General features: G+C 40.8%; 1 protein-coding gene across 2 annotated transcripts in view; it reads right to left on the bottom strand.

Annotated features, from left to right (window-relative positions):
- Positions 1-14,649, bottom strand: part of CBL (Cbl proto-oncogene) — an 81,744-nt gene that overhangs the window by 45,337 nt on the left and 21,758 nt on the right. The window contains exon 1 of one of the 2 annotated variants that reach the window (XM_032360364.1): positions 1,933-2,052. The exons of the other annotated variant lie outside the window; for it this stretch is intronic. Within the exon in view, the coding sequence (XP_032216255.1) occupies positions 1,933-1,985 (53 nt within the window). The 5' untranslated portion in view covers positions 1,986-2,052. Of the gene's footprint in view, positions 1-1,932; positions 2,053-14,649 lie in introns of those variants that run through there. 2 annotated transcript variants of the gene reach the window in all.

Genomic DNA, 14,649 nt, shown 5'->3' with positions numbered 1-14,649 from the left:
TCGTATTTTTGATGAGGCCTGAGTTTACAGAGAGAATCCCACAGAAGTGAGATGCCCTTCTCATCACATCCTATCAGGGGCTACATGAAGTCCACATGACATCACTGGTGATGCAAATCTTGATCACTGGGTTAATGCCAGGAGTGTTTGGCATTCTTCTCCACCGGACAGTTATTAGAGGACAAGATGTCCTTTTTCACCGACAGTTGTCCTTTCCTAACTCATCTGAAACAGGATCATTTATACTAGAGACAATATTTGAAAATAATTATTTCCTAAAGAGTTTAAGAACATAATCTGACTTTCTGACTTTCCTTGTATTTCAACATAATCTTTGAATTTATTCAACTCAAGTTTTGAAAGGTAAGTATATAAGCTATTACAGACACTGAAGCATTTGTCTGCAGCTAAAAGTGTATTAACCCCAGTATCTGATTACTTCTTCTCCAGACCAGTTCTTTAAAGAATTTGCAAGCACTTAAGTAACAAAATGCAAAACGAAAAATCATCTCTAAAACTTCTCATACCTTCTCACTAGCAAATGACAAAACCACCAAGTTGCTTTCAGAAAGCCTGTCCTATGAACTTAAAAAATATATTTAAAAATATATGGATACGCAGACAGACAAAACAACTTATACTGAGCAGGAAACAGCTCTAACAGAATCTAATCAAATATGCAGAAAGTCTATCTGGTTATCATTAATTATTTACCTCCTAAATATATGACACATTAGACATTTAAATATATGGTTTCTCTGAACAAATACAGAGTAGCTACTGAACTTCAGTATCCTCAAAACAGGGGAAGAAATATGGAATTTTCTGTAACTATCTGAATCTAAGACTTTTGAAGGGATCAAAACTGGAGAAATCCTCATAACTGCCACTCTCTTCAATATATTTTCCATGAAAAATAATCCTCCTTGGGATGGCCTGAATAGTTCAGTCAGTTAAGTGTCTGCCTTCAGCTCAGATCGATCCCAGGGTCCTGGGATAGAGCCCCACATCAGGCTCCCTGCTTGGCCAGAAGCCTGCTTCTCTTCTCTCCCATTCCCCCTACTTGTATCTCTGCTCTTGCTGTCTCTCCGTCAAATAAATAAATAAAATCTTTTAAAAACAAAGAGGAGGGGCAAAACAAATGCAGGGCACATGGTTAGCTCAGTTGGAAAAGAGTGCAACTTTTGGTCTCAGGGTCATGAGCTGGAGCCCATACTGGGTGTGGAGATTACTTAAAATATATACATAAATAAATTTTAAAAAGGCAGAACAAATCCATGTGAACAGTTATTTTGAAAATACTGGCCAATCAATGTCCCAAGCAAACTACCTTTATAAGAAAATCATGCTGGGGCGCCTGGGTGGCTCAGTGAGTTAAGCCGCTGCCTTCGGCTCAGGTCATGATCTCAGGGTCCTGGGACTGAGCCCCGCATCGGACTCTCTGCTCAGCGGGGAGCCTGCTTCCTCCTCTCTCTCTCTCTCTGCCTGCCTCTCTGCCTGCTTGTGGTCTCTCTCTGTCAAATAAATAAATAAAATCTTAAAAAAAAAAAAAAAAAAGAAAGAAAGAAAATCATGCTAGTTTTGTATATTCTCACCTAATGCAGAAAGTAATGCCCTCTCTTTGAGACCCAGTCTTTGTCGGTATCTTTTATAAAGACTTGAAAATGCACTTAGCATTTAGCACAGCTTCATAGATTGTAGGATTTCAGGGGCTGTGCCACCTACCCAGTAGCATCTACCCTACTTCCCAACAGGAAAATGAACATTTGAGCCACCCATGTGTATTGAAGCCACCACGCAAGAGTAAACAGTGTTTACTGTGTGCAGTAAGTTCAGCAAAGTAAAACACATATGATAAAATGTCAACAGGGTCAAGGTGCAGAGGTATATTCACATATGAGGAAAAATAAAGAAAAAAAATCACAAATGTACCTTGAATAGAATACGAGATATCTGAAAGCTATATGCAAACTTAAACCGATCATGATGAACTGGAAGAAACTGAATGGTACTTGAACAAGTGATGTGGGGTGCCTGGGTGGCTCAGTGGGTTAAGCCTCTGCCTTCGGCTCAGGTCATGCTCTTAGGGTCCTGGGTTCAAGCCCTGCATCGGGCTCTCTGCCCAGCGGGGAGCCTGCTTCTTCCTCTCTCTCTGCCTGCCTCTTTGCCTACTTGTGATCTCTGTGAAATAAATAAATGAAATCATTAAAAAAAAAGAAAGAAAAAAGAAAAAGTGATGTTTTGCATATGAAAGGAGGAGGGGAGGGTTTAAACAAAGAGAGGAAACCAAAAAATGGTAACTGAAAAAATGAATTGGTAAAAATCTTCAGAACGCAGCAACTCTTAAAATCTTAACATCTAATTCCGTTCTGTCTCAACATCAAATTAGACACACAATATAGAAGGCATTTTAATAAAAATTACAGTGAACTCTAGTCCAATAACTTTTACTAATTCACTCATTCCACAAATACTAAAAGCCTACTCTATGGCAAGCACTGTTCTTAAGCTTACAAATTTAGGGGAAATGGACTATTTCATTTCAAACGCTGAGTAAACCACAACCATTAAACAGAGTAGGTATCAAAAGTCCCTCCCCAGCCCTCAGAGACATAGCAATGCACACACATGTGCACAAGCATGTCCATTAGACCATAACAGAACTACAGAAGAAATTTTTGCTAGATATTACCCACAAAAGCAAATTCTTACTTTTGCAAATTGTCACAAAATGAGAAAGAATTAGGTCACTGTGATTATTTCTATAATCAAACACAAGAAAAAAATTACATGCTAGTTTCACTTACTAATATAATGTATTATATAGGTGAATAAATCATAAATGATTGTTAGTTATATATTTATATATTATACATACTAATACAACACATTACATAGATTAAAAAATCATAAGTGACTGTTTTGTTTTTAAAATAAAGATTTTTGGGGCACCTGGGTGGCTCAGTGGGTTAAGCCTCTGCCTTCAGCTCAGGTCATGGTTTCAAGGTCCTAGGATTGAGCCCTGCATCGGGCTCTCTGCTCTGCAGGGAGCCTGCTTCCTCCTCTCTCTCTGCCTGCCTCTCTGCCTACTTGTGATCTCTGTCTGTCAAATAAATAAATAAAATCTTTTTTAAAAAATAAATAAAATAAAGATTTTCTTTATTTTAGAGACACAGAGAGAATGTGAGCAGGGGGAGAGAAGAGGGAGAGGGAAAGGCAGAGAATCTCAAGCAGACTATGCACTAAGTGTGAAGCCAGACACGGGACTCGATCTCACAACCCTGAGATCATGACTTGAGCCAAAATCAAGAGCTGGATGCTCAGTCGACTGAGCCACCCAGGAGCCCCAGAATCATAAATGATTGTTAAATAGAGTCCAGTGAGCATTTACACATCATTACAAACTAGAGATAATCCAAGCAATGCAAGGATAGTTTAACTTGGCCGATGTGTAACCATAATTCACTGTAACGATTGCACATAGAGAAACACAACATGAGGCACCTGGGTGTCTCAGCTGGTGGAGCATTCAACCCTTGATTCTGGCTCAGGCTGTGATCTCATGGTCATGAGATCCAGACCCACGCTGGGCTCTGTGCTCAGCAGGGAGTTTGCTTGAGATTCTCTCTCTCCCTCTGTCCCTCCCATTCAACTCCATCCCTGTGAGCTGTCTTAAATAAATCAAGAAAGAAAAGAGAAGAGAAGGGAAAAGGAAAGAAAAACAAAACATGTTCAGTTCACAGAGCCAGTGACTTCTTACATCCATGGCAGTCCAGTTACCACTGTGGTCCCAGCTCCCACCATCTCACCCGGGCGACTGGTTTAGCTCCTGACTGGTCATCCTGTACTCTCTGGCAATGAGCTCAGCAATGAGCTATACAGACCAAGGGTTCCTCCTTCCCCTCCCTCTGCCAGGAGGGGTTTCTAGTAAACCCCTTTCCAAGGGTTCCCACAGTCTCTAGGTGCACGACAGATGGTTGGTTCTCAGTAACTCCTAGAAACAGGTGGTTCCTAGACTTCGCCTTTTTACCTCACTCACCACAATTAACCCCATAAAAAGAGAGGACAGGGTGGGCTGGGAGACAGAGTTTCCTTCCTGAAGCCCAGTCTCACAGAACAGCCAGGTGTGCCCCAGCCTGAGCACTCCTCTCCACAGCATACCAAGAAGAGGGGGTCTGCGTTCCTGTCATCCTTCTAACCATGAACTCCAGCCTGACCTTCACCTGCAGCCCACTGAGAGCAAGTTCTCAGAACTACTTGCTGACCGAATACTTGTAGCAAGAAAACTTCCAACAGCTTTTGCATTAGGACACTCACTGCTTCTGAAAAGGTGATGGTAAAGCATACATGAGATCAAAATGACTATTTTAACCATTTTCAAGTGTATAATTCAGTGGATAGAGCACTCAATACTTTTCTTCTTCCCTTATTTTTCACTGACTATGGATCTCTGCGTTTTTTCCTTAAGATTTTATTTATTCATTTGACAGAAACAGAGAACATAAGCAAGGGGAAGAGCAGGCAAAGGAAGAGGGAGAAGCAGGCTCCCTGCCCAGGGAAGCGAAACCCAATGGTCTCAATGCCAGGACCTAGGATCAGACCTAAGCTGAAGACAGACACTTCAACAACTGAGCCACCCAGGTGCCCCTCTAATTTTTTTTTTTTTTTAAAAGCAAATACTGGGGCACCTGGATGGCTCAGTCAGTTAAGTGTCTGCTGCTTTGGCCTGAGGTCATGATCCCAGAAGTCCTGGGTTTGAGTCCTGTATCAGGCTCCCTGCTCAGCGGGGAATCTGCTTCTCCTCTCCCTCTGTAGCTCCCCAGCTTGTGCTCTCTCGCTCGCTATCAAATAAATAAAATCTTTAAAAGAAAAAAAAGCAAATACTTAGGTCTGCTTTCTGTGAACGATGCACTATTCTAAGTGTTTTCCAAATATTGCCGTATTGATTATAACACGACGGTCCCAGAACACCTTTAAGTGAGACAGCTAAGGCAAAGAGCAGTACCTGGACTCAAGGCATAGACAGTGAATGGCAGAGGGCTCCACTCTGGGCAATCCAGCTCACACAATCCAGCTCTAATTCTGTTCTGTCTCAACATCCCTGCTCAACATGCCATATTTCCCAACACACGCTTGTGTCACTGCCTGAGAAACTGAGAAACTGTGCTATATAAGGCAGGGCCTTAATGAACATTCAGGATCTGCAAGTGAAGATTTAATCTATAAAACCCTGATCCAGTGATTAAAAGGTAAAATAGTTAATATTCACTCACACAGAGATAGGTCTAAAGATCCCCAGGACAAAGGTTCAGGCTGAGAATTTAGCTCACAGTTACAACAAGTAACAATGGAGGATTCTCTTTCCTAAGTGTCTTTTTAATCACGCTCTTTGAAGTCAGAACAGGAGAATTAAAAAAAAAAAAAAAAAGGATCAACTTTACCCAGGAAATACAAGTCAACCATTTTAAATGTAAATAACTGGGGAAGAAGTTCTAAGAATGAAACAAGCTGAAGAATACTAAACTCTGAATGCTTTACACTTGGATTTCAACCATCCAGGTATATTGTATTAGACACTGAAGCGGGGTGAGCGTTTTGCATGTGAAAGGAGGAGGGGGAGGGTTTAAACAAAGAGAGGAAACAAAAATGTTAGCGAAGCCTCCTTACTCCGTTTCTTTGACAAATTTAAAACACTGGATTTAAGCTTGGGGGGGGGGAGACATGTATTTTAATACACAGTAAGTAAAAAATTAAGCTGCCAGGATTAAAGTACACAATGCATTTTCAAACTACTAGGTATCGCCAGCAAGCATTTGCTCCTTCGTACACTACAGCCTGGCAAAAAAGACATTCTTGGAGCCAGTTTTTGACCTTGTTCTTTAAGATGTTCTAATTTAAATGCAGTTGTGCACTTCCCAAGTATTATGGTTTTAGAGCAAGGCTTGGCTGGCACTAGTAGAACGAAGTGATTAGAAAAAGCTTTTGCACATTCTACTTGACATTCGCTGCCTACTTCTCTATAATGTTCTGGTTTTCTACAAGTTATCACAGATTCTTTGAGAGGAGGCAAGGGAGAGCTTCATGTTCCCTCTATTTGCATAACCAAGCTTATGTCCAATACAAAATATTTGGGGTGAGATTGTTATATAAAGACAAAATCCTGTGGTAAATCACACTATTGAGTATTTTTGTGTGCAAAAGACATACCAATTAAAAGATGTACTCATGGGGCGCCTGGGTGGCTCAGTGGGTTAAGCCACTGCCTTCGGCTCAGGTCATGATCTCAGGGTCCTGGGATCGAGCCCCGCATCTGGCTCTCTGCTCAGCAGGGAGCCTGCTTCCTCCTCTCTCTCTCTGCCTGCCTCTCTGCCTGCTTGTCATCTTTGTCAAATAAACAAAATCTTTTTTTTTTTTTTTTTTAAAGATTTTATTTATTTATTTGACAGAGAGATCACAAGTCGGCGGAGAGTCAGGCAGAGAGAGAGAGAGAGAAGCAGGCTCCCGCTGAGCAAAGAGCCCGATGCGGGGCTCGATCCCAGGACACTGAGATCATGACCTGAGCCGAAGGCAGCGGCTTAATCCACTGAGCCACCCAGGCGCCCCTCAAATAAACAAAATCTTAAAAAAAAAAAAAAAAGATGTACTCATGTCTGAGTCTACGTGGTTTACTATTTCATATGATACTTGAAGTGTTACCTCCAAGGGACCATTTCTGTAATATGGAGTGGAATATACTGTTACCATTCCTCTACATTCAAATAAAACCAAAATAATTAGTAATAAACATTTGGGAAACTAGCTTTAAAAGAAAAAAAAGAAAGAAAGAACGAAAAAAGAGGTTCTGGCACTTAACTAGCTACTCGTCCTTGGGTAACTTATTCTAACTCTAAATAATACAAAAATGCCAGCTCAGGTCCTCTGCCCATTTTTTAGTCAGATTATTTCTATTTCTGGTCTTGAGTTGTAGGGAATCTTTATGTACTTTGATAACTAACCCCATACTGGATATATCACTTACAGATATTTTTCTCCCCTTCAGCGGGCTGCCTTTTTGTTTTGTTGATGGTTTCCTTCACTGTGCAAAAGCTTTCTAATTCTATGTCATCTCAAATGTTTATTTTTGCTTTTGTTTCTCTTGCCTGAGGAGACGAATCCAGAAAAATATTGCTAAGGCCAATGTCCAAGAGTTTATTGCCTAGATTTTCTTTTCTTTCTTTTTTTTTTTTAAAGATTTATTTATTTGAGAGAGAGGGCACACACACAGGGGGTGGCGGGCAGAGGGAGAGACAGTCTTTTTATTTAATGATTTTTTTCAAGTATTTTATTCATTTATTTGAGGGGGGGCAGAGGATAAGGGAGGAACAGAGTCCCTGCTGAGCCCCTGGGACCAGTATGTAAGCTGAAGGCAGATACTCAACCAGCTGAGCCACCCAGGCGCCCAAGACAGAGTCTTAAGCAGACTCCACACGGTGCTCAATCTTATGACCCTGAGATCATTACCTGAGCTAAAACCGAGTCAGATGCTTGACTGAATGCATCACCAGGCACCCCTAGATTTTCCTTTGGGAGTTGTATGGTTTTATATTTTAATCCAAATCCCTTCTCACTTCTTTTTGATCAATTTCTAAAAGTGGAACTGAGCAAGATTCTAAATTTTTCTATATATACCAGCCCCCAGAAAGGCTAAACCAATTTCATTCCCACCACAACCAGGTAAGGGAGTACTCCCTTTTCCTGCATGCACCCTCCTTTGAAACACTAATTATAAGCTGATTTTCCAATTTTTTGCCAATTTGGGGGGCCAAAGAAAATTATTTTACGACTCATAAACTCAACTGTTCTTTTAATATTTATATGTGCTCTTTTATTTTTCTTTTGTGAACTAGTCATTGCCTTTGTCAATTTTCCATTTAGAAAGAGGATTTTTTTTAGTTTTAAAAATTTTTTTTAAGATTTTATTTATTTCTTTGACAGAGAGAGAGGGAGAGCACAAGCAGGGGGAGCAGCAGAGGGAGAGTTCCGAGAAGCGGGCTCCCTACTAAGCAAGGAGCTTGCTGCAGGGCTTAATCCCAGGATGCCAGGATCATACTTGAGCTGAAGCAGATGTATAACCGACTGAGCCACCCAGGCATTCCCCCCTCTTTTTTCTTTGTGGCTCTTGCAATCTATTCTCTCCCTTCTTTCTTCCTCAGTCTCCACTGCCGACTCCTCTCCCCTTAGATGATTCTGTCCACTCTGCTGGCTTTAAATACCGCCAAAAACTGCATCCCACACATCCCCCTCTGAATTCCGAAGTCTAATACAGCCAATTGCCTGCTTGACTTATTGCCTTAGACGGCTCATAAAAATATCTCCAATGTAAACAAGTCCAAAATGGAACTCTTGATCCTCCTCACTCCCAATTTAGCTCTCCCCACATCTATACTCCGAATACCCCATTTTAGTAAATGCTGCTGCCACTGGCAGAGTTAATGACAGAGACCTATACGTCATCTTGATCCTTCCCTGTTATTTCTTCCTGCCCTCCTCTTGTCCAATTCCCCAGGAATTCTTTCTGATTCTAGCTCCAATCTGCCCACTTTTCTTCCTTTCAGTCTCTCCCTAGACCAAACTATCTTGCTTCCCATCTGGCTGACAACAACCTTGTCACCTACCCCTCTGATCCCACCACTGCTACCCCTAAGCCTAATCCATTTCCCACAGAGCAGCCAATGCTATCATTCTAAAGTAACTACCGGATCAGGTTCTTCCCCTCTTTTTATATGTTTCTGTGAATTCCCATTGCTCAAACCAGAAACCTAGCCAATGCTAGCTCTGCTTCTTCTTCTTCTTCTTTTTTTTTTTTTTAAAGATTTTACTCACTTACTTACTTATTTTTTATGGGAGGTGGATAAAGAGTATGCACAGAGCAGGGGGAAGAGTCAGACGATGAGGGAGAGAAAGAGAGAGAATCCCAAGCAGACTCTGCACTGAGCGCAGAGTCCAATGCGGAACTCAATCCCTCAACCCTGTGATCACGACCTGAGTAAAAATCAAGAGGCTTAAACGACTTAGCCACCCATGCACCCCTTTCTAGTTAAAACACATCAAGTACTGTCTACTTCTTGCTATCTCTACCATCACCAATTTGATTCAAGCCATCATCTTTCTCCAGGACCAAAAAGAGAGTGCTGCCCCCTTCCCAATCATCAGAAAGTCATTCCTAATCTGAGTGGGAATCTTTAACCAAAACCAAACTTCTTTTTTAAAAAAATGTAATTATGTGTGAGAGAGAGAGAGAAACAGAGAGACAGAGAGCAAGCCTGGTGGGGGGCAGGCACAGGCCAGAGGGAGAGAAACTTAAGCAGACTTGAGCTGAGCACAGAGCCCAAAGCAGAGCTCAATATCATGACTGGAGATGAAACCAAAAGTCAGACACTTAACCAAATGTGCCAGCCAAGCGCCCCAAGCCCTATCTTCTCCACACCAAAGATCTAAGCTGACTACACTAAGATATGACACACTAACTGAAAACCTCTCTCTAGGGGAAGACTACAGCAGCACAAATACTTCTGTCTTGTCTATGAAACACCACTGTTCTACTAGAGAAACACCAAAAACCTTACAAGCTAAAACTCTAGGTTACAACCCTCCTAAGAGAAGGACTGTGTTGGTTCCACGTGGTGTGCTATCACTGCTCCTCGAGTAGTGCTTACCATCAAGAAAGTACCCAAGACTAATTTTTTCTTTAATGAATGGTTAGAACATGAACTTTTAGTTAGTTCTAAATTATTCCCAGCTGAATGACAAGGAAGCCAAATCTTGATCATTTCAGCTTATAACTAAAAAGGCAGCAGAGTTACAACAAAGTTTCATCTTATTTTCAAATTGTATGCAATCAAACAGTAATGTTTTTAAGATGGACTCTGCTGCATAATCCCATTCAGCTTCTATTGTAACATCCTGTGCAAGAAGGAAAACAGGTGCAAAAACCAGGGTCACAGATCAAAGACAAGAAAGCAGCTTAAAGTTTTTGCTTAAGTCGTTTTTTATAAAGTCTAAGAGAAATAAGGGCAAGTTTATCTTGAGAGAAGTTACTTCACCTAATATCCTCTCTAAAATAAAGGCAGGAAGCAACTCTATTAAATATGGATAGATATACAGAGCGGACTTAAGGGATCAGCTCTTCAACATCCAGCCTAGGAACAAATTCCCTTGTGCATACAGCTTTAGGGAAACAAGTGTGTTCCCCAAGCCAGCAGGTTCATCTAGAAGTGACTCCTGGCCCACGCTGGACTAATCACAGCACTCCCTTTTCTTTCGAGTTGACTGGTTCAGGGATCATCAACTGATCTACACATACATAGCAAGCCAAAGTCAAAACTGAAACTGAGAGTCAAGACGTTCAGCTACAGTGGAAACCCCACAAGATGTAAATGTTGGATGTAGCAGAGGTCAGTTTTCCAGCAATTTAGACACCCGTCTGCATCAAGAGAATGCGGAGAGAATCCCGGCAACATTTCCAACCCCGGTTTGTTACTCCTGAGGATTCCTTGCATCCTTGCCCTAAGTGCAACTCAACATATTCACTTTTTCCAGAATTTACAAGTCCACACATTTCTCTCTCCCAAGAAGAAAAACCAGGAATGAAGCATAAAAGCCCTGTAATACCCTTTCATGATAAAAAACACTGAACAAGGAACACAAGGAAACCTTCTCAACCTGATAAAGGACATCTATGAAAATCCCACAGCTACGGGCCACCTGGGTGGCTCAGTGGGTTAAGCCTCTGCCTTTGGGTCAGATCATGATCTAAGGGTCCTGGGATTGAGCCCCATATCAGGCTCTCTGCTCGGAAGGGAGCCTGCTTCCCCCTCTCTCTGCCTGCCATCTGCCTACTTGGGATCTCTGTCTGTCAAATAAATAAATAAAATATTTAAAAAAAAAAAAAAAACAAGAAAGAAAGAAAGAAAGAAAATCCCACAGTTAACATCATACTCAATGGTGAATACACCAAAAGATTTCCTCCTCATATCAAGAACAAGACAAGAATGTTTGCTCTCATCACTTCTATTCAACATAAATTCTATTCAACATTAAGTTCTAGTCACCACAACCAGGCAAGAAAATAAAAAATAAAAGGCATCCATAATGGAGAAGTGTTAAAACTTTTCTCTATTTGCACATGACACAATCTCATTTGCAGAAAATCCAAAGGAATCCAGTAAGAAATTACTGGAATCAGTAAATAGTCCTGCAGAGTTACAGGATACAAAATCAGTTGTGTTCTATATACCAGCAATAAACTATCCAAAAATGAAACCAGGAAAGACAATTACATTTATAATAGCATCAGAAAGAATAAAAAAAATTTTTTTTCAAAGATTTCATTTAAATGAGAGAGAGAGAGAGAGGAGAGAGCAAAAACAGGAGGAATGGCAGAGGGAGAGTGAGAAGCAGGCTCCCCACCGAGCAGGGAGTCCAAAGCAGAACTCGATCCCAGGACTCTGGGATCATGACCCGAGCCAAAGGCAAGAAGCTTAACCAACTGAGCCACCTAAGCGCCCAGGAATAAATTTTTTTTTAATTTTATTTTTTAAAAGATTTTTATTGAGTGAGTGAGTGAGAGGGAGCAAGCTCACGTACATACCACATTAGGGAGAGGGAGACAGAGAATCCTCAAGCAAACTCCCTGTTGAGTGCAGAGCCCAAAGCAGGGCTCCATCCTGGGACCTGAGATGAAACCAAGAGTTGGCCACTTAACCAACTGAGGCACCCAGCACGCCTACTTAGAAATAAATTAAACCAAGGAAGTGAAAAACTCGTACACTGGAAACTACAGAAACGCTGCTGAGAGATGTTTTAAAAGACCTAAACAAATGGGAAAACATCCCAGGTTCATAGATAGGAAGACTTAGTATTTTTTTTTTAAGATTTTATTTATTTATTTGACAGAGAGAGAGAGATCACAAGCAAACGAGAAGCAGACAGAGAAAGAGGGGAAACAGGCTCCCTGCTGAGCAGAAGGCCTGATGCAGAGCTTGATCCCAAGACCCTAAGATCATGACCAGAGCCGAAGGCAGACGCTTAACGCACTGAGCCACCCAGGCGCCCCAAAACTTAGTATTGTTAAGATAGCAATACTTCCCAAACAGATGTACCAGTCCAATCCAATTCCTATGAAAATTACAGCCACCCATTTTGCAGAAATTGGTGAGCTGATCCTAAAATTCATAAAGAATCTCAAGGGACCTCAAATAATCAAAACCACCTTGGAAAAAAAAGGAACAGAGTTGGAGGATTCATACTTCCTGATTCTAAAACTTTACTACAAAGCTACAGTAATCAAGACGGTATGGATACTGGCCTAACGACAGACATAACCAACGGAAAGAAGAAAGAGAACCTAAAAATAACCTTCATACAATTGACTTTTGACAAGGGAATACAGGCCAATTCAACAGGGAAAGAATGTTCTTTTCAATAAATAGTGCTGGCACTGAAGGATACCCATATGCAAAAGAATAAAGTTGGACCCTTACCTTTGACGATATACAAAAATTAACTCAAAATGATCACAGGCATAATCTTCATGAAATCAGATTAAGCAATGGTTTCTTAGCCATGATATCAAAAGCACAAGTAACCAAAGAAAAAAACAGTGGACCTCACCAAAATTAAAATTGCTTGTGCTTCAAATGACACTAAAAAGAAAGTGAAAAGACCACCCACAGAATGGGAATTAAATGTTGTAAATCATATATCTGATTAAGGGTCTAGTATCCAGAATATGTAAAGAATGCTACAACTCAACAATAAAAAGAACCCCAACCAGGCAAAGGATTTGAACAGAAATTCCTCCAAAGAAGATACACAAATGACAAATAAACACATGAAAAAAAGATCACATTATTACTCATTAGGGAAATGCAAATCAAAACCACAATGATAGCTACCCCATACCCAGTAGGACAGCTATAAAAACAAAAACAAAATATAACAAGTGCTGGTAAGAAACTGGAACTCTCCTCCTCCATTGTTAGAGGAATGTAAAATGCTGCTGTGAGAAACAGTCTAACAGTTCCTCAAAAAGTTAAACATAGAATTACCATATGACTCAGCAATTCCTCTCCCAGGTATTTACCCAAGAGAACACAAAACATATAGCCACACAAAAGCTTACATGCAGATGTTCACAGCGGATTATTCATTATGTCAAGTGCAAACAACCCAAATGTCCATAATCAAAATGTGGTATATCCATGGGATAGAGTATATCTAGCCATTAAAAAGGGAAGTAGGGACGCCTGGGTGGCTCAGTTGGTTAAGTGGCTGCCTTCGGCTCAGGTCATGATCCCAGCGTCCTGGGATCGAGTCCCACATCGGGCTCCTTGCTCGGCAGGGAGCCTGCTTCTCCCTCTGCCTCTAGCCTGCCACTCTGTCTGCCTGTGCTTGCGCTCTGTATCTCTCTCTAACAAATAAATAAAAATATTTAAAAAAAAAAAAAAGGGAAGTAGTACTGACCCACACTATAACATGAATGAGTTGTTAGGAAAGCCAGACAAAAAAGGCCACACATTCCAAGTCCACTTACATGAAACATCTAGAACAGGCAAATCATCAGAGACAGAAAATAGATATTTGTGACTGCCAGGGGCCTGGGGGGTGGGGGGAGCAGAAGTGGGGAATGGGCAGTGACTGCTAATGAGTGTGGGGTTTCTTGAGATGATGGAAACATTCTTAAATTAGATAGTGGGGGACGGTTACAAGACTTTGTTAACATACCAAAAACCACCGAATTACATTCTGTAAAAGGGTGAATTTTATGATACATTAATATCTCAATTTAAAAAACTGATTAGGAAAAAATTCTTTAAGGAACCAAAATACAGATCAGAAAGGTCACACAGGAAAGCCATACATTTTCCTTGGTTAAAAAAAAATCTGAGGGGCACCTGGGTGGCTCAGTTGGTTAAGCCACTGCCTTCAGCTCAGGTCACGATCCCAGGGTCCTGGGATCAAGCCCTGCATCCGGCTCCCAGCTCTGCGGGGCTGCTTCTTCCTCTGACCTTCTCCCCTCTCATGCTCTGGCTCTCTCTCAAATAAATAAATAAAATCTTTTAAAAAAAAATCTGAATCTCAATTGAAATTTATTTATTCTCATTTTACAGATAACTTGTACAAACCTTGCGGTATGGATTCAAAGCCCATAGTGTATTAAAAACTTCCTATTATAGGTAATAACACTTGATACAGACAAACGTACTGACAGGAAGATTTAAAAAAAAAACAGCAGAAGAACCTGAAAGCAATTGTATGAGGCCACTTATTAAGGGCAAATTGGTCCACGTACTTAATTATGATCTGGCAGTATCACCAACACACAGCTTGATAAAATAAACGATGTTTATAGTAAAGAAAATCAGGATGAGGATTAAAAATTAGAGCTAACCCACTTATTACTTTCATTGTGCCGATCACCACTCTAAGTGCTGAACATTTACTCACTCATTTAACAACTCCCAACAACCCTACAAATAAAGTACTACTGTTATCTCATTTTACAGATGAATAAACAGGGATCACATAGCTAAATGGCAAAATTAAGATTCAAATGCAAGCTTCAGGGTCCCTCCTCTTAACCAACACAGCATACTGCCTCTCAGGAAT

This window comes from Mustela erminea, chromosome 9 (genome assembly GCF_009829155.1).
Source record: "Mustela erminea isolate mMusErm1 chromosome 9, mMusErm1.Pri, whole genome shotgun sequence".
Lineage (NCBI taxonomy): Eukaryota > Metazoa > Chordata > Mammalia > Carnivora > Mustelidae > Mustela > Mustela erminea.
This window is presented reverse-complemented; position numbering and strand designations above follow the sequence as displayed.